At 44.9% G+C, this 27,744-nt stretch overlaps 1 protein-coding gene and 1 long non-coding RNA gene across 3 annotated transcripts; both read right to left on the reverse strand.

Moving 5' to 3' along the window:
- Positions 1-731: 731 nt before the first annotated feature.
- LOC114764633 (uncharacterized) lies at positions 732-26,979 on the reverse strand. Of its 2 annotated transcripts, none has more exons than XR_003742535.1 (3): positions 26,654-26,979; positions 11,261-11,641; positions 732-917 (listed from the first exon to the last, which is right to left on the reverse strand). It is a non-coding gene; the product is annotated as an uncharacterized LOC114764633 (long non-coding RNA). The 2 variants fall into 2 exon arrangements; XR_003742534.1 differs by lacking the exon at positions 732-917 and adding an exon at positions 9,255-10,068 and having other exon boundaries at positions 26,654-26,978.
- Positions 14,645-16,296, reverse strand: sox1b (SRY-box transcription factor 1b). The gene has a single exon (XM_028954422.1). It carries the CDS (start codon positions 16,117-16,119, stop codon positions 15,115-15,117), a length of 1,005 nt encoding a protein of 334 aa, XP_028810255.1. The 5' UTR covers positions 16,120-16,296; the 3' UTR covers positions 14,645-15,114.
- Positions 26,980-27,744: the final 765 nt, after the last annotated feature.

The raw sequence follows: 27,744 nt of genomic DNA on the forward strand, positions 1-27,744 counted from the left end.
CAAAGGGGTTCTTTTATTTCATTCTTCCCTTTCATTTCTTTAAGCGGGATTTAAAAAGTGACGAGGTTATTTCGACATCACTGTGCTGATATGAGACACATGCACAGTAGTCACTCCAGACACAGAGGTACCGCGGGGCTTTTGATTGAGCACATAATCGTGGTTTCATTTTTCAAGAGAATAAACTTGAGTAGGTCTGTCAGATTCCCCAATGTTTCAACACTTTTACAATATTGACCTTTTATATGCGTTGGGAGGATTAATTAGGGTGACCAGACGTCCTCTTTCCTTTGGACATGTCTTCTTTTTGAGACCATGAAATTGTGTCCAGCTGGGTTTTTAGAATTGCTGTAACTTTAGTTACGTCACGGACATCCCAAAAACCCCTTCACTTCCATTTGCACTAGTGGATTGGTTTCCCACTCGCTCATGCCAGTCCAAAAACTCTGGCATCCTGCTCGAGCAAGTGGAATTTTCACTAGTGACATTGTTAAAATTGTAGGTTTTAAAGAACATAACGGAATTATATTAGTACAAGAACTTGAAGTTCTGGTTGAAGTTCTCCCTTCGTGGCGTGTTCATGCCATGGGGAGCAAGGAACAACTGAAGTTCTTGGAACACCTGTTTTAGGCAGGGGTCACGCCACTACATCAGGAATTACCATTACTGCATGATGATTGGCTATACACATTCTATACAAAGCAACAGCACCTTAAGATGAATCTCAATGCTCAAATCTGTCCAGATATAATTTATTGAAAATTATAGGGCTCTACATACAATGTCTTAGCAATTTTCCTTTTTAAAATGATGTCCACCATACATGCATTCTGCACTGGTCGGCCACCTGTGATCCTCCATAACCTGCATCAGGTGTCCAGCCTGGAAGCCTCGCACCAGTCGTGAACCGCATCTACCTGTGAAAGGACAGACAGAACGAGGGCAAAGAAGAAAAAGAGAGGAAGCGGAGAGAGGGGGCAGAGAGTGAGATACGAGGTTAGCGCTCAACCTAGAAAAAGTGAGGAGAGTTAGTCATTGCAGGAGGCAAGAGAGGGGTCTCGCAGAGTTAAGAGCCAGAGACTCTGGGTCACCACAGCCTCAGATCAATGACTTTTCTCTACATATTCTTGTGCAGATGACAATAAGTGGAAGGCCCTTCCCTGCAGTCGGCGCCCCCCATCGGGAGAAGGCCATTACGGGCCTCCCCGGGCATTCACTGCCTGTCAGTCTAAAAGCACCTGCCTGGGGAGCTGTGAGGTTAAAAGGCATAAAATGAGCCCAAGCTGAGGGGATCCGCCGGTTCCGAGGCTGATTGCTATCTATCCGTTTCTTTTTCTTTCTTTTTTTTTTTTTTTTTTTGACGAGACAGTCTTGTTAGGTGATGACGATGATGCCGACTGCAACATTTTCTTTTGTGGAAAAAGTTTTGGAAGTGCATGTGTTGCTATAGCAGCTGCTCCAGGCTGCACCAGGGATGTGAGTTTGAGAGGGATGGCCTTCCTTTTCTGGCTTTCTCAGGTTCCATGTCCAAAAAGTCGTCAGAGTGAAATGCTGCAAAAGTTGTTCTGTGGCTCAAGTTGCCAGTGAGTTACATTTGCATTGAATGTAGACCAGATCGTATACCATGCACATACTATTCCATTCAAAAACAGTGATGAGCTCGTTTTCTATCACTGCCATGGATTCTATATTTCCTGTACATCCATATGGCCCTGGCCCTATCAATACAATCTATACAAGCCATTTCTTATTATAGTGTGAGGGGGACGTGGTCCACTAAGGTCTGGTCTTTGTGGACAGCAGTCAAGATGGTAAAATCTATGGACAATTCTATCGTTTTTAGCTGTAATGTTTGTTTGATGAAATGCTGTCCTTTAACATTTTAGCCAAGCATTTTCAATTATTTCAAACATTTCTTATGTTGGAGACACATGCCTTTAAATGTGTTATCATCTGCAGTAACGGCAAATTAATAAAATAAAATTTAATTGGACTTCATCAGGTCATTCTTGTCTTTGAAAAAGAAGGACACATTTGTTATATCCTCCGAATTGGGGCAATTCAAACACACACCAAATGACAATGTCCACAGTATAAATAAAATGTATTAACAATAATACCAGCTCTATGCACCACATGTACCACAATTAGAGAAGCAATGCCCTACAGCATATTGTTTTTTGCTACTGTAATAATTGCAGGAGTATAAAACAGAGTACATCTGTTTTAAGATTTTTTAAATTGTAAAGTATCTATTCAAGGAAGGTTTTCTCATCATGATGTCTAATTGATGCCTTGTTCATGAACATCAGCATACTTCTACACTGGAGACCTAAGCTGTGATGTGCCCATGCAAACTGTATTGTTCATTTATGGAGAAAATGTCATTCCATCAGTTCACACATAGATGTGGCCTTGCAAATGTCAGGGGTCAAGCAGTGGCTTGAATCCTTGGGACAACAAGGCTCCCAACTCATTTGATCTAATTTGTGATGGGAGACTGACTGTGACATTCCACTCATTTGTTTGATTTTGTGTCCAGAGTCCTTTGATTGGTTGTGCATCAATTTATAGGGTCTGGTGGACAATCTCAAAGCACTGGTCCTGTTTAGATGCCCTCTTGGAACTACTTGACTTGAGATGACTGCTGGGTGATATGACATTATATTCTAACCGATCTACACCCACTTATCCAGGTCAGGTGAGCTTTAGTCTGTCCAAGCAATCTTCAGGCATCACCTGGTGAATACACACACACACACACACACACACACACAAACACACAGCCAATTATGGTCAACTCTTCACCCAGCAAGTCAGTCATAGGATTGTGGGGGGAGACCACCGCCTCAGATATCTTTGAGGTTTATTATACCACCCCCCACCCGTCATACTGTAGGCAAACAAAGCAAATCCTTCAAACGTGACTTTAAAATCCTTGTTGTATGGTTTTTGTTTTAAGATTAGCAGTTTCTTTAAGCATTTTGCAGTATGGTAAAAGGACAGAACACCCCACAGTTTTGTCTGAGTCTAAGCCCTGGCAACCACTTCCCTTACCAGAAGCCCTCACCTCATTCAAACAACTCTCTCAATTTTCTGCCAATGGCAAACTCCTCTGCCAGTCACCCTGAATCATGGCAGAACACTTCTGCAAGTTGGGCAGAGCATCTGCAGGAACCAACCCATGACAAGTTATGAGGAAATGGGAGGCATTTTTTTCAAACAAAGGGCAAATCTCACTTTCACACCTGCAAACCTGAAAAAATATGTGAACGTTCTCCTTCCAGATGCGTCTGTACTACCAGGAACCTTCAGTGAAGCAGAGTGGAACTGTGGCAGAACACGGAGAGGAGATGAATCACGGAAGCTTGTTCTCCAAAAGAACAGCTAGTAACCTTTTTATTGCCATATTGAACCTTGGCATGAGAGACGGCATGAACTACATTTACAGCATTTATCAGATGCCCTTATCCAGAGCGACTTACAATCAGTAGTTACAGTCAGTCCCCCATGGTGTCTTGCTCAGGGACACAATGTTAGTAAGTAGGGTTTGAACCTGTGACCTTGTGGGCTTCTGGTGCATAAGCAAGTGTCTTACCCGCCAGGGTACTACCCCCCACAGTTTTGTACGTCAGAACAGTTATTCCTTTTTAGTGGTCCAACAGTTAGAACAAAATATCAGCATTCTCTAGCCACTCAGATGCACAACCGGGACACCCCGGTTATCCTGGACTGGGTTCTCACGTCCATGTGGCTTCCTGCCTGGAGTTACTGTCTCCAACGTAGGGCCACAGACCAAGGGAGCGTCAAGCTTCATCATCAAACTTTAATGTTCAGCACATATGAAAATGCACAAGTTACAACAAATTACTTTGCAATAGAAACTGAAACTGAGGGCTGTTTTTTCTTTTAATGAAATATTCGAAACGCCCCTCACGCTTCCCACCAGGTAGTTTAACCTCCTCTACAAGAGCCCTGACACGACAGCGAAATACAGAGTGTTAATGACCCTTGTGGAGCATAAAGTGGATGCACCAGTAAATAAATATTCATCAAGGGCTTGTTGCCACGTAAACTGGATTTGCACTAAAGGCCAGAACAATGGCAAAAATAAACCAAAAATGAACTAAAACCGGTTTTATTGCAGCAGATTCACTGCCTGCTTCCCAGCAAACTCTCCGAGCACCTTCTCAAGAATGCAAAGTGAATGTGAACGTACCAACACCCTTCTGATATAACTTGTTTAATGCCAATAGTTTTGTGTTTCTACAGACTATCCGAGTTTTAGAAACAAGTCAGTTACATTGTTTTGAATGTAACTGATATTTTGATCAATGATCATGATGAACTGTGATGAACTGCTCAAAACCTTGCAAATTAACACACATTTGAAGCACTGACTGCTTCAGACCAGACCTTAACAATTAATAACAATTAATAACATTAACAATTTTGTTCATTTGTCCAATTAAAATTCCAGTAGCATTTCACTCTGAAATTGTAATTCTTCTTCTTGCTCTTCTTTCTATGTTTGTGTTTCAACTTACAGACACCATATAAACTGTCACATTGTGAAAAATGCGCTCTCTCCCTTGGAGAGCGAGGAAATTGTTCAGCAGTTCAATAGTGAGTGGGAGTGGGAGGTGTGTGTGTGTGTGTGTGTGTGTGTCTGTAAAGAGAGAATTTAAAAAAAAACAGAAGAAGGCCTCCTCAATGGTGCAGGTCACAGAATGTGTGTTTCATTTTTTTGTGTTATTAAATGCAGAGTTTGGAGTACAATATCTCGCCATTATGTGTCTGTTCAATGCAAGAGTGAGGACTAAAACGGCCATTAATACACACGCACAACGACACACGTGTATGGTGAAAAGCAGAGGGAAAAGGGGTTGGGGGAAGGGTGGCTGGTAAGGGGGAAAGAATATCTGATATTTCAAGGTGCAGAAAATGACCTCAGATGCATTCTGATTGCCGAGAGCAAGCTGGAGCATCACACTGAGTTCAATTAGGCGACCAATTAGCCGCGGCTCTGGCCGGCGGGATTGGAGGGCGCACTGGCGGCAGCCACCACAAGCTTGATTTCCATAACTTTGGGCAGGTTGTCAGGATGTCATTATCGGCGGCCTGAATCGGGGGCTTAATGTGGCATCCGCAGCTCGCGGGAAAGCCCACACTGTGCCGCGCGCCTCTCCACGTTCCCCTCCGGGTCCATTTGTGTTGCCGTGGCCCGGTGGAGCTGGAAACAGCAGAGAGAACAAAAGTGCCGGACCTCATGCCAGCGTCGGGCATCATTAAGGTACATTAGGTCTGGACTTGCAATTCGTTTTTATTAAAGATTTCATTTGTCTGATAACTTCTTTAACTTTTCCTTCCCGCTCTTGTCGTCCTGGGGTGTTTCACTCTTAATAGCTGTGTAATCATTGGCACGAAAAAGGAGTGAATGGCTACACGGCTACAGGGTTTTTAGTTGTAAACATCATCGTGAACCACGCGACTCCGGGAGCTACGACTGGGATCACAGTTTGATGGGAAAATGGGGGGATTTTACAATCGGTGGCAGAGCAAAGGTCACAGCTTTCGGAAACGTCCCCCTTTCCCCCAGTCTCAAGTAGCCTGGTGAGAAAGCAAGCCAAGGGGGTGAAGGGGGGGGGGGGGGGTTAGGTGGTGACCCTTGTTGCCAGGGGGACAGAATATTGCAGGGTCGGGCTGAGAAAGGCGCGGTGGGGGCCCTATTGTCACCCTGCCTGTGAGGGAGAGGAAAAGGGGATGGCGGTGATGGTGGTGGTGGGGGGGTGGTGCTGTAAAAATCTCTACAGGAAAATAGAGCTTTTACTCACACACACACACACACACACACACACATCTCTCCTCTTTTTTCATCACAATTTTAAGTCTCCCTTTTTGTGGCTCTGTCCTTTGAACCCCGCCTCCTGCTTTCTTTTCCTGCTTTCTTTTGCTCTGTCTATTCCATTATTCATTCTGACTTTCCTCTGGCATTCTCTCCCACCCAATTTCTCTGTCTTCCCCTCTCCACTAATTCTCATCCCCCCGGGCAGCAACTTCCATCACAGTCTCGGAGCGCGTGCTGCAGTGCCACCGTGCTGGCAGTGGCGGGCCGCCTGCGAGGTTAACTCCCTGTTTGACCCGGCGGAGGCTATGGGCCGTTACCCGGCCCGGCCGGCTGATCAGATGATTATTTCTGGGAGATAAGTGGTTGAAATGGAAGCTCGCCACAGTTCAGGTAATCAAGGCAAGCTGGAATAATGGCCACCGCCGCACGGCGGCCACCCGAGATTCCATTACTTGTCGTCTCCCAAGCATAATAATGAGGTCACAGTAACCCTAACCGGGGCGGCAGGAGAAATCTGGTCGTCTGTCAGGTTCATTGTGTCAACTTTTACAAACAGCGCCGATCCAGTTTCTTCGGGGGGGTGAAATAGGATGCCCCGGTGTAGCAGGTTTCATAAAGGTCTTAGACTTGACCCTGCTCTCCCAATGAGCTGTGACCTGTGCTGTTTCCACAGAAGTATCACTAATAATAATAATCTCATCTCAAATGAATGTACCTTTCTCCACAACGCTGGAACCTTTGGACTTTTCAGAGCGTAAGACGGAGTGATAAGGTGACATTAACCAGAGATGATAAACTCCATGTTTGGTCTGGTAGCGAACACGGTCCTAACAAAGATCACTGATGGGAGGAAACGGAACATTAAACTCAGTATCGCCAGATTGGGCCGATTTCAGAAATAGTTTTCTTGAGAACTCTTCCTCAAGTATGTTAAGAAGTGAAATAATCAACTTTGAGCTTGTTTTGGTTCTCACAAATCCGAAGTGAATCTGAACAAGAGACTTCAGTCCACTCTGTTTAAGACCGTACAAAATGAAAGGAGGGGCATTTAAATGAAAGTTAAAGACTGAGGCCTACTGGGAGACATGTGAGCAGATTTTACAACCAGACGACATGACTAGGGAGGACGAGAGAGGGAAAGAGAGAGAGAGAGAGAGAGGGTTACGGTGAAGGTGAGTGAACGAGTGGCCATGGTGACAGTTCTCACACAGTTGGTGGTGAGAGAGGAAAGCCTCCTTTCTCTGGATAATTACTGTTTAGATCTGCATGCTTCTCCTTTCTCAGGTCATGTTTATACAACCTGTTATTGCTTCTCCCTTCCTCCCTTCCCACTCTCTTCGTCTCTCTCTCTCTCTCTCTCTCTCTCTCTTCCCCTCTCTCATCTTCCTGCGTCTTTGTCACTTCTTACTTGTAGGAAATTTGCAAGCCTTGCGCTTCTTTGCCAGCAGTTTCTAATCCTCTCCCCCAAAGCACCTTAGCAACGCCGGGAATTTAGAGATGCTAAAAAAAAAAAAGAGAGGAAAAAAAAACAAAAAACTAACATGCACTTCACACTGGCTGTGAGTGGAGAGAGAGGAAGACACACTAATACATCTTCAGATGTTTCTTCCAGCCTTTTCCTGCCGCACACTGATAACTCCCTGCTGTTATCCGGCAAAGTACCCTGTTGTCTTCATCCCAGGTATCCCTGCGTTACCGTCCCCACGTTCGTCTGCCGTCCTGACACGAGGGAGCTCAACATTTACAATCAGCATCTGAGAAGTAACATATACATGAGGGTCAGAAGAAGCAGATAGATGTTCCCAAAAATGAGGTCTTATTTCCAGACAAATGTGCTTTAGTACGATTCATAGCTCTTCTTGCTTTTTCACCATTTCCTCTGAAATCTGAATTCTCTCATTCTATTATGCTTGTTCAATGCCGTTGATTATTATACATTCAAATAAAAGCAGAATTCGGCTTGTGTTTCAGACAGATCCCTACAGGAAACATACGTAGAACATATAGTGCGTTATTTGGTTTCTTTTATTGTAACAAGATTATGAATGGACAGACTTTCTCTGTGAAGTTAAACAGAATTGTGAATTAGAACAGGCTCAGTTATGCTCTCATTGTCAGCGCACAACAAAAAGTTTTTATTCGAACCCTCTGTAAGAAGTGAGTGCTTACAAGTCGGATTTGGTCATTTCTTATGTTCGCTTTCTTCCCTCTCTTCTTCTCTGCTCTGAACGCTTCTGCATTTGTTGAGTTGACACTGATGCTTGACTACTGAATAGGGAGTGGTTTGACCCCCCCCCCAAAAAAAAAAAAAAAAGCTAGAAAAAGACCAACAAATCGGAAAGAAAGTATACACGAAAAAGTCGCCGGAACGCTGTCCAAGAGTGTGCACACAGTCAGATTATAAAGCTATAATAGGGGAGCCCAAATACCTCCCGACTGTTTCCTCCGCTATGCCTTTAATCCGGGATCTATGGCACTGGGTGCCAGCTAAGATTCCCTCAGTGCGGACAGTGTAACCGTGTAATAATAACTATGAAAGTGGATCAAGGAGGTGGGTGTTTGTGAAAATCTTTAGCCAGGGATTCGCTAACAACCATAGCCTCTCCGGTTAAGGCAAATCCCTGCCTGGGATTTATATTCTTGCATCGAAACACACACACACACACAAACACACACATACAATCACAAATACACGACGTTGGGGAGGAGAGATTATCAACAGGGGAACAATATATAATATGTCTTGTGCACAGTGTCTTTGCTCTGTGTGTGTGTGAGAGAGAGAGATAGAGAGAGCTGTTTATTCATTTAAAAAGACAAAAGAAGAAAATGAGAATCTCCGATAGTCTTGTTTAACCTCATCTCCCAAACTGATGAATCCTTTACCCTGTGGACAATCCAAAAGATTTGCGGGAGAACTCATTTATCACACCCACACAGGACAAGGACTCAGCCTCAAAAAGGGTCTTTTAGATGGAATAAGGTGTGCACAGTTTAGTGACATTTTCAGTCCCATGTTTGTAGGAGCAATAATTATTAATAAGGAAATGATCCAAAATGAATGGCGACTACACGCTGTTCTGCATATTTCCTCACTTTTTCTTCAGGATCACCACAGTTGTGCTTTAAAATAGCTTCTAAGAATACAGACAGTTTCATGCACACCAGGTTTATTTCATCAGTGCTTTTATATCAGCATGCATGGGCCTGACAAATAAAAAAGGAAGATGGTAAGTCTGGACTAAAGTCGTCAATGTTCTGGTGCCATGGTCAGGGTGCTCTTCAGATGGCCATGGTCTCAAATCCCATGTCTCTGTTCGAGCTTGATATTGGTAGAAATGCTGAGTGAATTCTTTCAGGTGTTGATCGGATGCATTTTGAAAAGATAAGAGACCCACTCAGCCACTGGCGTCTTTGTTCGGTGAATTTGCCATGTATTTCCATATATAAACTGTAGTTAATGAGTAATGCAGGGATAGACCCAAACACCTTTTCATACTCAGGGAACCAGGAAACTGAAAAGCCCAAAAAACACTGGGCCGGGCAGGCTTGTGAACACCTATGATAGGGGTGACTCTACCTTAAGTCCCTGAGGTAAGAAACACAGAGAACATCTAGGATTTTATTGCCATTCTCAGAGTTTGAACCATGGTGGAGATTCAGGGGACTTTGAGAGGGTAGGTGTTAGGTGGGTTAGTTAGTCATCTAATATTTAACAACCTATGACCCATAATCACAAAAGTCATTGATTTGAACCAGATTCGGTATCTGCCTGAACTACCGATGTGCTCCTGAGCGTGACTGGACAGCATTCTGGATAAGAAAGCATCAGATACCATGTTTGAATGTAATGCTAAAAAAATTGAATAGAAATGATTGCTCAAGCTTGATTATGTTTAGTGCATTAAATTATTACATGTATTGTATGTTTCCTATTTCCAAAACCCAATAAGTAATTATTGACAGTCAAATGAAGCTTCAAATGAAGATAATGAGTGATCCTCTCTGCTTTTGGACTGACGTACCAAAATGCAGACAGAATCCAGATGTGTTCGTTTCTTTCATTTCATCAAAATTCTGCAAAATGCCTGCAGTGAACACAGGGCCCCATTAAAATGCCATCTGACGCACTGCTGCTGCCGCCATCGACCCGACCAGAGCGCCTCCTTCACAAAGCTGAGTTCTTCGCCACGTCTGAGCACGTCTCACCGTCCGAGACCCTGGGAAATCATCAACTGAGCCGTCAGCATTTAAAAACGTCCATTATCACCAACATCGAATCCACTTTCAGTGAACGGTGAACACTCTATTATAGGGGATCCATTATAGGGGATGCAGCTTTAGAATTTTGTCCAACTTCCCTCAAGGATGTCTGGCATTAATGCAGGTAATTGATTTAGTTTAGAGCAGCCCGGTTAAATATCTGCTGTGTCCATCAGTGTTACTAACAGGATGGTAGAAGCCTAGTTAGTAAGACACTCGCCTATGAACCAGAAGACCCAGGTTCAAACCCCACTACCATTGTGTCCCTGAGAAAGACGCTTAACCCTGAGTGTCTCCGGGGCGGACTGTCCCTGTAACTACTGATTGTAAGTCTCTCTGGATAAGGGTATCCGGTAAATGCTGTAAATTTAAATAATCCTGTGTTTTGGTTTCAGCACCGGGACAGCTCCTGGTCTACATGGTTTTGAGGTAAAAATTTTAACATTTTCATATATTATAAGACATCTAAAAGAACACAGCACATGAGGATTAACTGTGGCATGAAACTGTGGATGTGTTAGGGGAATTTAGAGATTACCTCACTTTTGGTGGGAAACTTATAAAAACATAAAAAAGTATGAAATCTCCAGTCCAGACATTGTTCATGTTGTAAATGGCTGGAAATGATGGAAAACACTTGCACTGATTAAAAAGCAATAAAACTGGTCAAATTTACACCAGTAGAGTATGTGGTGCATCTAGTGGGTTAGACACTCTCCACAAAGTCCCAGGTTCAAACCCCACTTACGACCGTTGTGTCTCTGAGCAAGACACTTAACCCAGAGTGTCTCCTGGGGGGGACTGTTCCTGTAACTACTGATAGAAAGTTGCTCTGGGTAAAGGCGTCTGATAAATGTCAGCGAATCTAAATGTCTTTAAATGTAAAAATCCAGTGGATTTGACTTCATCATTATTTCAAACTTTGTCAATTATTATTTATTTTTGCATTTCTGCTGTTCCAAGCCAGTTTGTTATATACAGTGTGTGAATTTTATTTAATTTGTTTTAAAAGTGAGGAACTTGACATTTATTATTGGAAAAAAATTTAGAAGAAGATTAATGCAGCTGCTTTTAATTCCAAACCATTAGTTTATCTATTTATTTATTTGTTGTTGTTATTTTTAAAGGTTTTTAATTAATAATAATTACCTGGCACAATAGAAGATTTTTTCTTCTGGGTTTTCAATAGTAGATTTGGACGTGATTCTTTTAAATCTACAGAATTTTCTCCGATTCCTGCGTGTGTGATGTTCTCCCGGATGGCTGCTGAGGTGCAGCTGCGCTCCGCTGTGAAATCTGCCGAACAATCGGGACCTCTGTTCGCCATCTTCTCGCCTTTCTCCCCCATTTGCATAGTCCGTTGTGCTTGACTGACGACCATAACCAGCCCAGGAGAAAGTCTTTTGTCCGCCAATCGTGCGGCGTTGGCGGGGTGACGGGGCTCAGGTGATGGACCTTTGGAGGGGGACACATGGGAAGGTCGGGGGGGGGGGGATGCCACTGCAGCCGTGCATTCCCATAAAGACATTCCTGAGAATGAAGTGAAGTCACGGTTTGTGTTTTATAGCTCACAGCATTCATTAAACCGAGCTGGGAATTAGGCTAATTAAATTAAGCATCCTTCATTTAACTGACGCGTGAGAAAAAAAAGTCCGTGTTGTGGACTGGACTACTTAGTCCAACTCATTTGCTTTAATTACACGTCTATGAATGTATTTCCAGACAGAAGACCACACCCACCCCACAAATTCTAAAAATATGATACTAGTGTCATTAACCAAGAAAAGTTTAAGAATTACCCAACTCCAATGCCATGAGGTGGGGCGCCACTGATGGTGTGCTTTGTCCATTTCATTTATGTTTATTAACAGTATTAATATTGCATATTCTTTTACAGGGCTGCACCCCTGCAAACGTGCTTGGGCCTCCGAGTGACTTGGCTAATCGATACCTGCCATCATCGGTTATGATCGATGTCGCCGTGAGCGGCTCCTCTCCGAGCGGAAGCTGCTGTGCGTGCAGGTGAGAGGTCGATGTCACCTGTAACTGCTAATAACTGCTATTTCTCATCCGGGTGTCGATATGTAGAGTGCCTACCCAGACCCCTCAGAAAGTCGTTTACCTGTAGGACACTTAACACATTTAATGGCAAGGGGACCCCGAGCATCTCCAGTGGATTTTGTAATTCAGTTACATTCATGGTATAACCTGTCAGAGATAACAGACCATAACTGGCGATATTTGTCATGTTTGAGGGAGAAATTCGCGTTAAGCTGCATTGCGTTCATTGCGCCTCGGTGTCCAACACGCCTTCTAATACTGAACCCCAGTTTTTGACAGACGGACAGTGGCTTTCCCTGCTCTGTTGTGTTTTATTTCTGATACAGAGTGGAGCTATACTGTAAAAAAAAAAAAGAAAACAGATAAACTTCAAAGATATGACGTTGCACACTTATCATGTGTGATTTTCACAGACAAATCAATGTTCTGTTTCTGCTTTTTTGTGGTATTTGTAACCTGCGCTTTTCTTTATTAATGTAACTTTAAACGGAAAAGGCGCAACTAATTTAGCAGTTTTCATGACAAAAAAAGAAAGTTTTGGAAAGTTTGGTTTTTGTGTGGCCCCTTCCCGGCTCCCTCGCACCTTCAGCCGCGCACTGAGCCCTATAATCGGCTTTGTGGGGAGCCGCGCAAGGCTGAATGGCAGTCAGCGTGGGGCGCAAATTCCTGCGGGGACCCCATTTCTCCCCGTTACCCAGCAGACATTTCGGCCTTCACTGACGTCATTTCAGGCAGCGGGTCACGGTGCAGGTTACGTTTCATTCCGACATTCCGCGTTCAGTAAAATCGAATTCTGGGAAACAGAAACTGGACCAAAATAATATAGGTCAGTTTATAGGAATTTAACAAATTATTTTATAGGCATAAAAAAAGAAATTAATTGCTTATATATTCAGTTACTCGTTACTTTTATTGTTTTTTTTTGTTTTTTTTTTCGTTTATTAATATGTGCATATTGATTGATTTGATGGCTTTGCGCTTGATTCGTCTCCCTCGCGTCTTGATCCCGGGTCGGTGCCGAACCCGGCGGGTCTCGGTTCGGCGTGTAATTGCACGATAAGCGGCCGGCGCGGAATTTATTTATTGGCTTCTGCTCGCCTGTAATCTCGCGTCGCACAGTCGCGCCCCGCGATCTGTCCCCGTAATCTCCTGCGACAGGGGCAGCAGCCAATGGGGACGCGGGGAGTAAAATATGCGGGGGCGTGATAAAGCGACGCTAATTATCCCCGTTTATAGGACGCGGAGAGCCATTTGGCGACCCCCATCTCAATCCTGCATATTCACACACACACACACACACACACATTTCCCCGTCGGATGAACCCTGATAAAATAATGATAAAAAATGAGCAATTTTTTACTTTATATCAGTGAGTGTTTTTACATTCCAGTAGGTTTTATTTTTGAGGATGATGATGATGAAACCCACCGCGCGCCCCCAGCCGCCGAAGCCACTTGTTGCTGACGTCACGGTCGCGGGGGTAATTGTTAAACTGACCCCACCCGGTCTAATCCCATTCTGCCTGACACAGAACCCACCCGCTTCACCCTAATCCCGGGTTTTATTCTTATAATATCTCACATTTGTCAGGTCTCCTTGCTGATCTCTGCCGGTGAAGGAGCGATTGGATTCGGGTCCGAGCAGGCGCGGTGGCAGACGTTGTGAACTTTGACCTCTGACGTCTGACCTGGAGAACTCCTCCCGCAATGCAACATTTATGCAACAATTCTTCTGAATTTTACGACTTAGTCCTCCGCACAATTGTATCGTGGAAAAGTTCGTACACGTTCACCATGACGTACTAATGACGAAGTCTGTCGCTGACACACACTTTCCACTCGCTACAGATTCACATTTGTATCGAGACATGAATTTTAATTCACAAACTTCGATCCTACTGTAAATTGCTGTAAATAAAAATGCGTTTGATTTTTAAAGATACGTGATACGTGAAATACCGGCAGGCTAGATAAAAATTTCAGATTCATAATAATTTTCATTTACCGAGGCGCCGGGATTTATTAGAAATAAAAAAAACATTTCGATCAAAAATATAGATATATATTAAATATAAATAACGTGTCGATTGTCAGTTTATCGTTACAGAAGTTTTCTCCTTATTTAGGAATATGAATATGATGATATAACACGAGCGCTAAATTGATAAAGTGTCGATGCAAAATAAAGCTGATCGGTGGTATGGTGTGGCGTTTAAAATTAATATTCTTCTCGCGTGCGAGTCATTCATCCACCCAGGGGATCCCCGCCAATTCACGCGCTTTTTCGGGGTCACTGGGGCGGTTTAACTGGATCTCGTATTTTTGGGGGGAGAACATGGCACTGCTTGTGTTTTAACATTTTTTTTTAACATGAAAAATCTATAATTCGTTTTCGTGGACCAAGTGGACAAATCCTCACAGGGTGACTTTTGTTTTAATCAAATCAAGCAAAAACGAAACTAACAACGTTTCTTTCCAGAATTAGAGCAACAGCTGTGAAATTTATTTAACTCATATCAACGCAAAAAAAATCTAATCTGGCAGAAATGTATTTAGTAAAATATTTACACGTGAATCAGTCTCTCCTAAATGTATCCACAATTCACAAGGAAAAACTGTGCAACACAAATTCAAATTGAAGAAATGGATTCAAAACACAGTTAACTCGCACGTGTTTCATTTTTTAAAACAGAAATAAACCTCCATACCTCCCACTCCATATTCTACCACGTTAAAAAAAAGGAAAAAAATCCTCAGCAAATGTGAAAAGAAATGAAAATAAAATAGTTCAAAATGTCAGCTTCAACGATAGAACTTTTCTTTCTCAACTTGGCAACCCTTCCCCGTCATATTTAAATAATATTTACCTCCAATTTACAAGAACACACATTCTGTACAAAAAAAGGTAGGTGGGATGTAAAAAGAGGAGAATTTTTGGTTGACTAGATGTGCGTGAGTGGGAGCGTCCCGTTCACGCCCGTCGTGGAGCTCTGATAGTGCTGCGGCAGCGCGTGGAGTCTACTCTGAACCGACGGGTCCCCCGCGTCCCCCGTGGGTAAATACATGCTTATCATTTCCCGCAGGTCTCCGGGACAGGGAGCGCGCGCGTGCGTGGTGACGGGGGGGCTTACGCTCGGCTCCGACTTCACCAGGGACCCCAGGGCGCCGCCCTGGTGCTGCGCGTAGGAGATGCCGCCGTAGCCGGACGGCGACGCGCTCACGTAGCCCTGCGAGTTGGGGATCGGGCTGTACTGCAGCGCGCCCACGTCGTAGCGGTGCATGGGCTGCGGGTTGTGCGGGTGGTGGTGGTGTCCGTGGTGGGGGTGTCCGTGGTGGGGGTGCGCGCCGGCGCCGGGGTGCTGGCCGTAGGCGAGCTGCGCCTCCTGCATCATCGCCGCCGCGGCCGCGGCCGCCGAGTACGAGCCGTTCGGCCAGCCGTTCATGTGCGCGTAGCCGGCCGTGGCGGGGCCGCCGTGGCCCCCGGGGCTCTCCAGCCTCGGTCCCACCCCGGCGGGGCTCATCCCGACCCCGGCGCCGGAGCCGGCGAGCAGGCCGCCGGCCAGGGAGTACTTGTCCTTCTTCAGCAGCGTCTTGGTCTTCCTCCGGGGCCGGTACTTGTAATCCGGGTGCTCCTTCATGTGCATGGCGCGCAGGCGCTTCGCCTCGTCGATGAAGGGTCTCTTCTCCGCCTCGGACATGACCTTCCACTCGGCGCCGAGGCGCTTGCTGATCTCGGAGTTGTGCATCTTGGGGTTCTCCTGGGCCATCTTGCGCCGCTGGCCCCGCGACCACACCATGAAGGCGTTCATCGGCCGCTTCACGCGGTCCTGGCTCGCCTTGTTCCCGCCGTTCGGCCCCGCGTGTCCCGCGTGGCCCGCGTGTCCCGCGCCCGGGTTGGCCGGGGCTCCGGGGGAGTGCAAGTCCGTTTCCATCATCATGCTGTACATTCACCCGGCCGCCTTCTTCACTCGGTACTTTTACTTAAAACGCGCTCCGGATCAGGTGGCACCAAAGCGGGGACGCGGACATAAAAACCGCCGTTTACAATCCACAAAATGTCGATTTTCGCCTCCAGCGCGATGAAAAGCCTCTTTGAGCGACTTTCTACCGGCGGGCTAGAAAAGTTAACGGCGCGCAGCCACGTGACGCGCGTTGACAGCGGCTAAATGGGACGCGGCGGACCAATGGCGCGGCGGGGAGCGGGGCGCGGCGGACCAATGGCGTGAGTCGCACGGTCACGTGGCCGGGAGGAGCGGGCCAGAGTGACAAGCTGCCTCCCCACCCCAAAAAAAAGAAAGGTAAACAGTAAAAAAAAAAAAATCCTGCTGAACTTTTGGCCTGACTGAGTATCGATATCGGAGTTTTATCGTATGGATTACCGAACATGAACAACTCCGCCCCCTCGACTGGCGCCATATCGCTGCACTCACTTCACTTACTGGGGATTTCAAACTAAAAAGACTAAAGAACGTATTTAAAAGCAGCGAGTTACATCGGCTATTGATATCCCGAGAATATAGATATATAGCTTAGACCAGTTAGACTAGGAACATGCCAACTGTTGAAAGTGTTTTTATAAAAAGTATATTTTTTGCTCTGCACATGCGCACTGGCGTTTTCTCTGAAGGTGGGGAATTTGAAGGAGGCGCGCTTCTTCCACACTGCATAAAGCTTCTCTCGTCGTAAACCTCGGTTGCGCAGCTTCGTTCGTCCTCGCAAGGTGTGGGAAAGCTCTTTCATTATTGCTGATGGAAATTAAAAATATTTTTACTTGTTCACTCATTTGCTTCAGAATTTTCGCTATTTGTATATGTTGCACGCAATCGAATAACGAACGGACATGAAAAGAACTGCACAGTGGTGTTTATTAAAATTATTTTTTTAATTGTATGTAGTAATGCTGTAACCCTGTGTCGTCCATGCGTGACTGTTGGTGGCATTAGTGACGCTGGGCCTCTGTAGTCCAACCAAAACCGCCGACATCTTATCACCGTCGGTAAGAACACCGTATTAAAGTCATTATCATGAGTCTTTATTAGACATGTTGTGTCCGGAAACGGCGGCCACAGGTGCGTCGCGTGTTGTGCCCGTTGCTAGGATACGGGGGGCGACTGACGCCTCGCGCACGCGCACAGTCGGAGGTGGGTGTTGAACCCCGAAACTGTAAAAATGCGGAAAGCCACATTATCCATGTTCCATGTCGCGAACTAACGCAGGAAAAGTTGTGCGGAGGGCGAGAGACACAGAAACACAGTGAGAGAGAGAGAGATGGAGAGAGATGCGCAGCTAACCACGTAATAATAACGAGGGAGAAGAGAAGCAAATAATGATTTCTGACCAATATTACATCGGCAGTAGCATTTCTCCACATACAAAAGGTAAACCATTAATAAACAGACGTTATTTATCACAGATCATTTTTTCACGTCATTCAGTAATGAATTTTATGTATATATATTTATTATTATTAAATGTGTGGGCTGAAGGAGGGTAGCTGTGTCGTTTTTTACGCTCCCTGGAAGTGCGGGTAAAGAGTCTCTTGAACCTGCGAGAACAACATCTGTCAGGTGCTGGCTGCCGCGGCGGCGCGCTTCGGGAGCGTAATTGGGCGCTCGGCGGGGGCGCGCGAGGGAGCGACGGGCGCGCGCTTTTCCACACCAATACAAAACAAACCAAAAAAAAGCTCCATCGAACAATTCTGCGTTTTCTCTAAGAAACAGAAAGTTACCCCACCCAGCTGCATCTGGGGTATCTGTTATGAAGAAAAGATCATACTCACTATAAAAATGTGATGGAAAATACGTGGAAAATACTCGTCAAAAGAGCGCATTAATTAAGTGGTCTGAGTGAAATTGGAATTGTGCTGCGGAGCGTTTGTGTCTCTTTACAAAAGCGTCGAAGCGTCGAATCTGCTGCTTTGTTGCGGGGAGAATTAGGACAGCGAGATTAGACGCACGTCACCAGATGCCAGCGTTGGACTGTCAGCGCCGCACTTTCACTAATCCCGGTGATGATTCTAGCCTAGAGGGGCATAACACGGCAGCTAAAAGTGGATCAATGGTTCTTCATCTGAAACACGCACACACACACACGCACACACGCAGTGAACAATGAAGGGAGTGTGTGTGTGTGGGGGGGGGGTATTGGACCTGAAATCCAGACGGGAAATGAACGTTTTTAATTTTGGGGACACAAGCCCATAAAGAGCACGAAGAGGGAGCAGTTATGATTGACACTGTCAAGACTGGACCCCCTCACCCTTCTCTATCCTGTAAAAGTCTCACCGTTCTTCCTTCCGCTTCATTTTTAATAGGTGAATGCAAACTGGCAGCAGGATCGTTCAATCAGGTCACAGAACTAAAACCCAAATGACTGGACTGATAAAAGCCCGGCTGCTGTCATGACATCAGGCCATGTTACGTTTTCACACACGAAAATACAGAATCCATCAGCTTTTATTCATGCCACATCTTTACACTAATGACCACACAAGGCAGAAAAAACATAAGTAATGCTAATGCATGATAAAATTATATAAATACACCAAATGTTGCCGAAGACAAAAAAAAAATACAATTCGATGTAGTTATTTTACGAAATTGTACACAACAGTTCGAAATCATGTTCAGTCTCTCCTACAAATGCTCTCCTGGTTGCCTGAAAGGAAGCCATTGAGTTTCACCACACGTGGTGCTCTGCGGTTTGAACAATAAGTCTGGATATGAAGTAAAGGCCCTTCAGTTTGAGCAGATTTCAGGTCGGCGCAGTGCTGCCGTCGCTTGTCCCTGTCACTGCTCGCCACTCCATGGTTGAGAGGCTGGAAATCTAAGAGCAGGCCTGAGTGCATCAAGAGGGGTGGGCAACAAATCCATAAAAGCCGAGCTGGCAAGCCCCATTCAGCGCTACGCTCGCGAAACGTACAAATTCCTGCCAACTTCCGCTGCCGGTGATTTAACAAATGCCTTCAAGGTGTTTGGTAAACCGAGAACGGAAGACAACCCCTGTTACTGAGGATGGGAGGGGGCGGGGAATCCATACACCCGCAGTAATGTGCATGTGCGGAGGCTTTTCTTTCCTGTGTGTTTATGAAGTTATACATCAGGCATACAAGTGGTGCCGCTGAACGTAAAGTAAAGCGTTAGTTAAAATGGTGCTAAAAAATACATTACGTGGCACACATCATCTGGCCGACATTTTTCAAAGAAACTTAAACCAAGTAAGTTCAAATAAAAACTTGACTGTTCCCTCCACATTGATCTAAACGGGACTGTCATGGTCCATCATGGTCCATTGTCCCAATTAAATGCACAATTAAAGCATTTTAATAAATTAGTCACCCATTTTGCCAATAATTATTCATGATGAATTCTTATGACTAGAGCTTGCTATTACATTTAAAACCAGACAAGTGTGGCTCAGGCCGTAATGTTACGCCCACACATTACCACATTACTGGATGGTAGTAGCCTAGTAGGCAACGCACTCACCTCTGTACCTGAAGACCACAAATTGCAGGTTCAAACCCCATTTACTACCATTCAGTGCTAATGTGATTTTTTTTTCTTTTATATCGGTCTTATTGGTCCCCTAACACTGTATCTGAAGTCTCTTTCCAAAATTCAGCCTTGGTGCAGAATTACAGCCACTTTGATAAAGGAAGGAAGACAGGAAGTCGTGTCTGCATTTTTCCAGAAAAAAATAAAAGTCTCGCGTGACAAAACTAAAAACATTTTTACATCCAAACACCGAGCAACTGCAATGCTTCACACATTTGGAAGTCATGACGGTAAGTGGAGATAATGTTTTAGGAAAGGGGGATGGGGGGGGGGGGGATGCTCTGGGGGGGGAAAGCATGAGAAATGGGAGGTAACCATTCCCCCTTATGACATCATCAGGGGACAAATTCCAGATCCAAACGTCTGAGCTGCCGCTCTCTGAACAATGAAGGAGAATGACGAAAGCTCTTTTTACACCTATCGCCATTTCTAGCCACTGCAGGACCATAGACAGGCTAGGGGAACTCGTATTAATGTTAAATAATCTCACAAAGTGAAATTTCCATAACAGGGGACATTTAACCCTAAGTGTCTCCAGGGGGACTGTCCCTGTCACTACTGATTGTAAGTTGCTTCAGAAAGGGGCGTCTGATAAATGCTGTAAATGTAAATGTAAATGCAACTGAATTGTGGGTCCATTGTTTCACTTTGCTTAAGACAGAAAGTAATCAGTCCATCACAAATCCAATCCATAGCCATTCAAATCCACTAGGGCAGTTTTCCCAAATATGAACGTATTGGCCAATATGTTGCAGACTAAGCTGTGTTGTTGCAAGCAAGAGACAAGAACTCATGTGCTCCCTCCATGGCAGACACGTCCACCATCAAATGGATCACAAGTGGTTATGGAAAGTGTGCCAGCCTTTGACAACTTTTTGGGTATAGCTTGGCTAAATTTTCTATATTGAATGTAAATGTCTCACCTGCATTACATCCTTTAGCATAAAAGATTTTGTGATCTATAAAGTATCACTCTTTCTATTAATTGATTTTTTATCTAATCTGCTCATCTTTACTGTAAGTAAAGGCCCTTTAGACACAATGTTTTAAGAGCAGCGATCAACGTCAACCTAGAGTACCAGAGTTCGTGATCATTTTTATTTTTCTCTTTTCATCCTGTTCAGCATCTCCTTCAGCTCTCTTGTGTGACATGAAACTATTTTTATTCGCATATTCCGTACGTTTGTCACTGGCAGTTCACACCCAAAAACAAATCAAAAGAAAAGAAAAACCTATAAGAAAAACACAGACATCGCTGCATCCTGTTCAGGAGTCCCCAGATTGTACAAGCGCCCCACAAAGCATTACAGGACACAGGACGCCTGGGGACAGAAATTAGCGCCTGGTGCCCAGCAGAGGATTAACGGGGCTGACGATAAGCCCGGAGAGGATGTTCACAGCCGGGCTCTGGCTCTGCGGTTCCAGCCCCGCTGCTAGCGCTGGAATCTCTAAGCCCGCAGCCTCCCACACCCTGGGCTCCAGTAGCAGCTGAAGCTACTATAACAACACACCAGCACACCACAGGACCTAATGGCATCAAAGGCATGGCACTCTCTCATTCTCCCAGTCACTCACTCGTCTTTTTCTTTTCCCCCCCCCTTCCTTTCCCCAACAGCAGTTTGTATAAGCTTGCTGTCACAGCGGCCTGTCAGTTCGACTGTACGGAGGAGCTTTGACAACAGTGGGAGGGCGGCTCCTCGTAGCGTCTGCAGCTTGTCTGCTTTCCTGGGTGTTAAATTGAATCACACACTGAGATGAAAGTGATCTGAATCCAACAAAGTTGGTGCGATTCAAGTGATTTATGATATTTATCAAAATCATTGTTGTCAGCATCTCAGCGGCAGAATCAGCAAGTTACCATCACGGTGACAAAAAACCCCCACAAAAATTTAACTCATTAAGTCCCTAAGTGACATATACTGAACTTGCTGGTGCGTCATGTGACTGTGTGAACTGCTGTTCCCATGACATCATTTTAAAAATGGCTGTGTGCCATCACAAGGGAGGGAGCAGACGAAATAAAAAAATGTATTGTTATAAACAGGTATGATTCTACCCGGTAAATGACTGCATTGTCATAATAACACCTCATACTTTTTCATCTCCTACCTTTGTGATGTCATGTCGGGCCTTAAACCTTTAAAACAGGCACCTAAAATACAATGTGACAACACTATATATCTCCCACAATCCCTAAAAAGTAGGAATGTGTCACAAGGAGTGAGTAGAGAGACATACTATATAATACCCGAAGACCAAATTTATTTAACACCACCGGATATGCAAATGCACTTAAACAATTTGTGCCATATCTTAGGGGGGAAAAAAAGGCTGCCACTTTTTTTTTAACAGAGAAAGCTGTTAACTATTATTTCCCTCATCAATTAATCATAGCACCTTTTTTGATTGATATTTAATGAATGCAATGGTTTTAGCAGTTCACGGACAGATCACTTAGAGGAGCGCCGTTAATGGCTCTTCCAGCCTTCTGCATTTAATAATGTCAGCATCTCCCGGCACAATTATAATTAGGGCGCATGTCACTCATTATGGGGGTAATAGGTCCTAACACTAATGGGTATTAGACGAAGCCCAAGCACAGGCGCGTGTCTTAATGCAGTCGTCTAGTCGACTCGGGTCAGAGGCTGGAAAGTGGTGCTGTGGTTGTGTATGTGTGTGGTGGGAGGGGTTGGGGAGTTTTTTTTTTTTTTTTTAACTCTATATTCATGCAGAAGCACAATGGTTGCCACGTGGCAGGAGGACGGGAGGGTAGCTTTGTTAACCTTTTTGCCGATGGCGGCTCGTTATCTAGCTAATGCACTTGTACTGCGGCTATTGCTTAAGAGTTTGTCTTGCGTCAGGCTGTTAAGAGGAAAAACAGGCAGGAGAGTCGTGGACCCTCTTACGTGAGCATGAGTTGACTGGCTTTGTCTTCGAGGGTCAAGGCTTACTATTTGGTCTTATGTGAGCTCTGAGAAGATGCCTTCAGGTGTACATGACAAGCTTGAAAAGGGGTGAAGGGATCAATGCTCAAACACACGCACACTGTATGAGAGCGGTAAAAGTTCAGTTAACAGGTCAATTACATGTCCAAGGGTGCTAATGTCATAACGTCCCTGATGAGTCTAGAGCAGCAGAGTCAGCCTCTTAAATCATGGTGTCACCATCTAACAAACTGGCCATTTTCTGCAGCTTGAGCAGGGATGGAAGTACAGAGTGGTCACATGTACATAGATATTCTTCTATTTCTGGCACCAAAAAATTATAAATAAATTGGCTGACACATTTACTGACACAATTATTGCTGACACATTTAACCCCCCCCCCTTCCCCAATATATGCAAAAGTATAATAAAAAGTGGAGAAGTTCTCCCTAAATGTCTTTAAGAGGGAGCCAAGGTCCCCTGTAATTTGGACCCTGTGGTCTTTTTGGCCCATTGTGTGTGTGTGTGTGTGTAAATGTGTCTAAATAAAACCCACCGTCCTCATCATAAGAAAGCCGAACCTGTGACCTACGAGCGAGGCTCCTACACATGAGGGTGCTTTTGATGAGGGTCTGTGTTGGTGGTATATCATCCTTCATAATCCTTCCCTACTTCCTCTAATCCCCCCACACAAGGGTCGCCAGGCCTCGGCCTAATAAGCATAATCTCATTACACTGGAAATATGAAGTTTCCCCATTTATCGGCAGATTTCAAATGAAACTAATAAGGCTCACCATTGCACCACCACCCCCTCCTCCGCGAAAAAAAAGAGAGAAAGAGGGATAGAGAATGAGAGATGGGGAGGGGGGAAAAAAAAGTAATCATATTTCTGCCTATCTAAAAGCAATCAGTAATTGTGTTAGCGGCGGAACGTGCTGACAATACAGGCCCATGCGGCCGCTGCCATCGACGCGCACCCAGCTGGAGTAATTAAATTAAACGCGAGGTTGCAGGAACACACTCACCACTCCCCGTCCCGCCGAGGGGAGGTGCGGAATTAATAAATGTCGCCGCGCAGGACGGGAGATGATATCGAAACAGAGGCAGAGGGGTTTTTTTTTCTCATGTGAAGGGTCTCATTGAGATTCTGCCACTGCTGGCGAGCCCCAGAGTACTTGTGGTCTCACCCCCAACGTCCACTGCCTCTAGGAGCAGGTAGGGTGCTGTGCAGTGGATTTTTTTGGGTCTCCTCACCAGCAATAACCATCATGTGTCCCATTTATGACATAAATAATTACTTATGTTTAATTCTTTGAACACTGAGCCTCACTGATTCCGCTTAAAATGTTATTGAAAATAAAAGGATCTTTCCGGTTAGATGCTAATTGTATTTTGTTGACTTTGTACCCATATTATGACAGTAAATTTGAGTTACTTTTATGTGGATTTGTGTGTTAGTGAACAGCAGGACGGTGTGCAGTGTTACTGCGGCATCTTCCCCATGCTTCCCTGCACCCAACTCCCATCCCACGTTTCTGCTCATTATTCCCACATTAAACTGTGCGACTGGTGAGATTTCAGCCCTCTCAAACCAAAGATTCATCTTGGCACCTATTTCTACACCGGAACTATATTTTACTTTTTAAAAACCACGACAACATTTTGCTTTCGTGGTGTGTGAGTGTGTGTGTGTATGTATATACACACACACCACAAAAGCAAAATGTTGTCATGGTTTTAAAATCAATAAAACCTGCCGGTGTGTGTGTGTGTGTGTGTGTGTGTGTGTGTGTGTGTGTGTGTGTGCGTGTGTGTGTGTGTCCACTTGCGTTTTCCACAGGTTGAAAAAAAAAAAAAAAAACAGCTGACTATTAAAATGTCATTTACCAAGCTTAAGAGCAGCAGCACTGGAGTCTGGTGACAGAGTGCAAAGCTTGTAATCTTATTTAACCCCCTCCTGACATCACCATAAATTAGATCTGACACGCTAACAACACACACACAAAAAAAACAAGTCCTTTAGTCACAGTCAACTGCCGCCACACCAGCTTGACCTTAGCTCCCCTTCCACGCCCGCCTGGTGCTCACTCTCCGCCTCACAGCCTGGGGCACATGCCCCCCCAACCCACCCCCATTAGCCCATCCACCGGGGCCGCTTTGACAGCCCGCCGCCCCTCCGTGGAGAGAGGCTCTCCCCTGGGTCGATTTAAAGAGCTAAACTCCCCTCCCGCACCCCTTGACGCTTCCGCCGCGGCCCAACCTCTCAACCCTTCTCCTTTGGCCGGACCCGCTGATAAAGAAGGTGGCAGAAGAGGTAGGTGGTGGCCCGACCCCCTTGTCCTGGGGCTCTTTCAGAGGGCCCCGTGTGCGGTTGGCCCCGGGATCCGCCGGGCCCCTCCAGACTCCAGGCATCCCAAATGAGGTCACCCTTCCAGATCGCAGCAGCATTCAAAGCGTCCTTACTCTACCTGCCCTTTCCTCCTCTCTCTTCAGCCCATCCAGCCCCTCCACCTCGCTTTCTTCATCCAGCGCTTTATTATTTGATGAGCCGCCCCCAAGCTGCTTCTGAGACACTCTCAGAAGACCCCCATGATAAAAGACGCTGCACTCTTGATTGCACTTTAGTGTCTAACCTTCTCTGGCTGCTTTTTCACTCTTTTTGAAACACGAGGAGCATGCGTTATAGAAAAAGGAGTATTGGCAAAGTGCAGGTACAAAAACCTCAGTAATGAAAAAGTCTATTGATTTACTTGGGCATAAAAAATTGGAAAACTGAAAAGCTGAAACATTAGCTTTGTACCCGTGCCTCAGAACACATAGACTAACATACTAAGTATTCACTCATGGTTGTTGAGAAATTTATAACTTTCTTAAAAAGCCTGAAATTGTCCAAGGCTCATAGTAAAAAAAAAGTAAACTATATATAACCGATATATAAGAAAAATGTTGCAAATGCTGTTGGCTTAAGGGAATTCCAAAAATTCAAATGCAAAAATGAAGTTTGATTTTATATGTAACACAACTATATGCATTTTAATCACTGTGGAGTAAATGTACACAGTGACTAATGCATAATCCACTTTGCCTAAATGCACCATAATATAACATAATTTGCATAAATCAAGTGAATGTTTTGTGGTTCTCAAGCAAAAAAAAAAAGCTAATTTTGATTTGTGAAAATGCCTGAATGGATAATGTTGCAGCATTACTTAATTAAGCATGTAACAAGAACGCATTAAAACAACCTTTTATTGTCTTATCCTTATTCTTGTGCCCTGTGGCAAGTTTTAAAGCCTGGTCACTTGTTGGTCCTATTATTTGTTCATGGGAAATATGTTTTCTTGTTCAGAAAAGGGGGATATTATTACTTAGCTAGGTTTGTAGCATGGAGCTAACTGTCAAGTTAGAAAACTATTTCTACCGTTAAGATTTAAAGAAACAAATACTGGAGATGCTTTGATTTTATGAATAATCCCATAATAATAAGTATGATTCTGAAAAACATGTTGCAGTTATTAAAATGTATTATTATTTAATTAGCCATTTGAATCAGTCCTGATATGGAATGTTATATATATATAACAGACAGAATAGTGTTCAAATGAAGTGAACTGCATTTTCTTGACCCCTGCCACAGCAAGATTTCTGTATTGCAATCACACACACACTCACCCCCCACCCCCCCTCTTCATCAGAGCTGCACACTTTATCAAATATGCAATTTTGACACCTGCAGTAAAACCACACATGGCTACATATTATTATATATATATTGTATATATTATACTTCCAAGTACATTGTCCAAGTATTGCAGCATCATTTGCAATCTTTCACAGTAGTCACCATAATCGTAATCATGCAGCTCTATTGTCCGCTTTTCTCTAATGTACCAAAGTTGAAATTCCCCACCTCCCTCACCCATCCATCACCAACACCCATCTCCCCCGCCATCCCCCAGCCTCCTCCTTCGCCGGAGTGAAAAACGGAAGGTACCTGTACCTGCTGCTCCGCCAGGCTTTTCTCCACCTGCTGCAGGGCCAGCTGGGTGGGAGGGAGGCTCGCCAGGTCCCCACCTCCCACCTCAAGACCTCCGCTAGGTCTTCAGCTTGCCACGTCAGGGGCCCGGTGCTGGAGCGCACGAGGAAAAGAGCAAGACGCAGGGGAAGGGGGCAGAGACGGAGCGCCGGAGAGAGCCGCTCCGGGCTCGGCTCTCCCGGCTCCTGCAGACTCTCTGCCACCCAGCCCCGGTCGCAGGCTCTTAGGCAGTGGAGTGGTTTATTTAATTTGTCAGTATAATGGAGGTGGATGAATGAGAGAGGGGGAGAGAGCGAGAGAAAGAGAGAGAGAATGCAGGGCGGGCGCGAAGAGAAACAAAAGCCTTAAAAGTACCACTATTTTGATTCCCTTTTTAAAATTACTTCCAAAGTGTGATAGCCATTGTGGGGAATAATGCCGAACAAAGCGACGGGTCCTGGCAATATTCACAGGGCTTATTGAGGCAGCGCGGCTCCGGCTGTACATTCACGGCCAAAATGCTGCTATAAAAGATGTATTGGAAGGGACTATAGGCCTCATTGTGTGGCCAGTGTAAACAGAAAGGCCACTGGAGACTGGATGGCATGTGGGAAACAGTGGTCCGCTTTTATTCACCCTGTTTGCCATTATTACTGGGGCTCCGGCTTGTTGATTTTGTTCACCCCCGGCCCAGAGCAGGCCAGGCACGCAACACCATGCACCAGGGATGTTTCTCTCCGGAATATTTCTGATTCTATAAAAATTTTGAATTGTGCATTTCTTTTTGCATTGTACATATGTTGGATTTATGAATTCTCTACAAATAAAAAAACAGATCATTATTTTTATCACAAGTCCTTGGTATACAACCGACCGACTACTCTATGGACGTGTTCAAACACACACGCAAGCACACATTAACGCACACTTATAAGACGTACGCAAACACACATACACGCACAACAAAAAGTCTACCATTCAACTTTATACTATCCACCTGGGAGCCACACTGGGTGTTTGCACAAGATTATATTCCCTACGCGCCGCCATTATCCAGCGTTCAGCAAAACAAACAA

Source organism: Denticeps clupeoides, chromosome 15 (assembly GCF_900700375.1).
Source record: "Denticeps clupeoides chromosome 15, fDenClu1.1, whole genome shotgun sequence".
Lineage (NCBI taxonomy): Eukaryota > Metazoa > Chordata > Actinopteri > Clupeiformes > Denticipitidae > Denticeps > Denticeps clupeoides.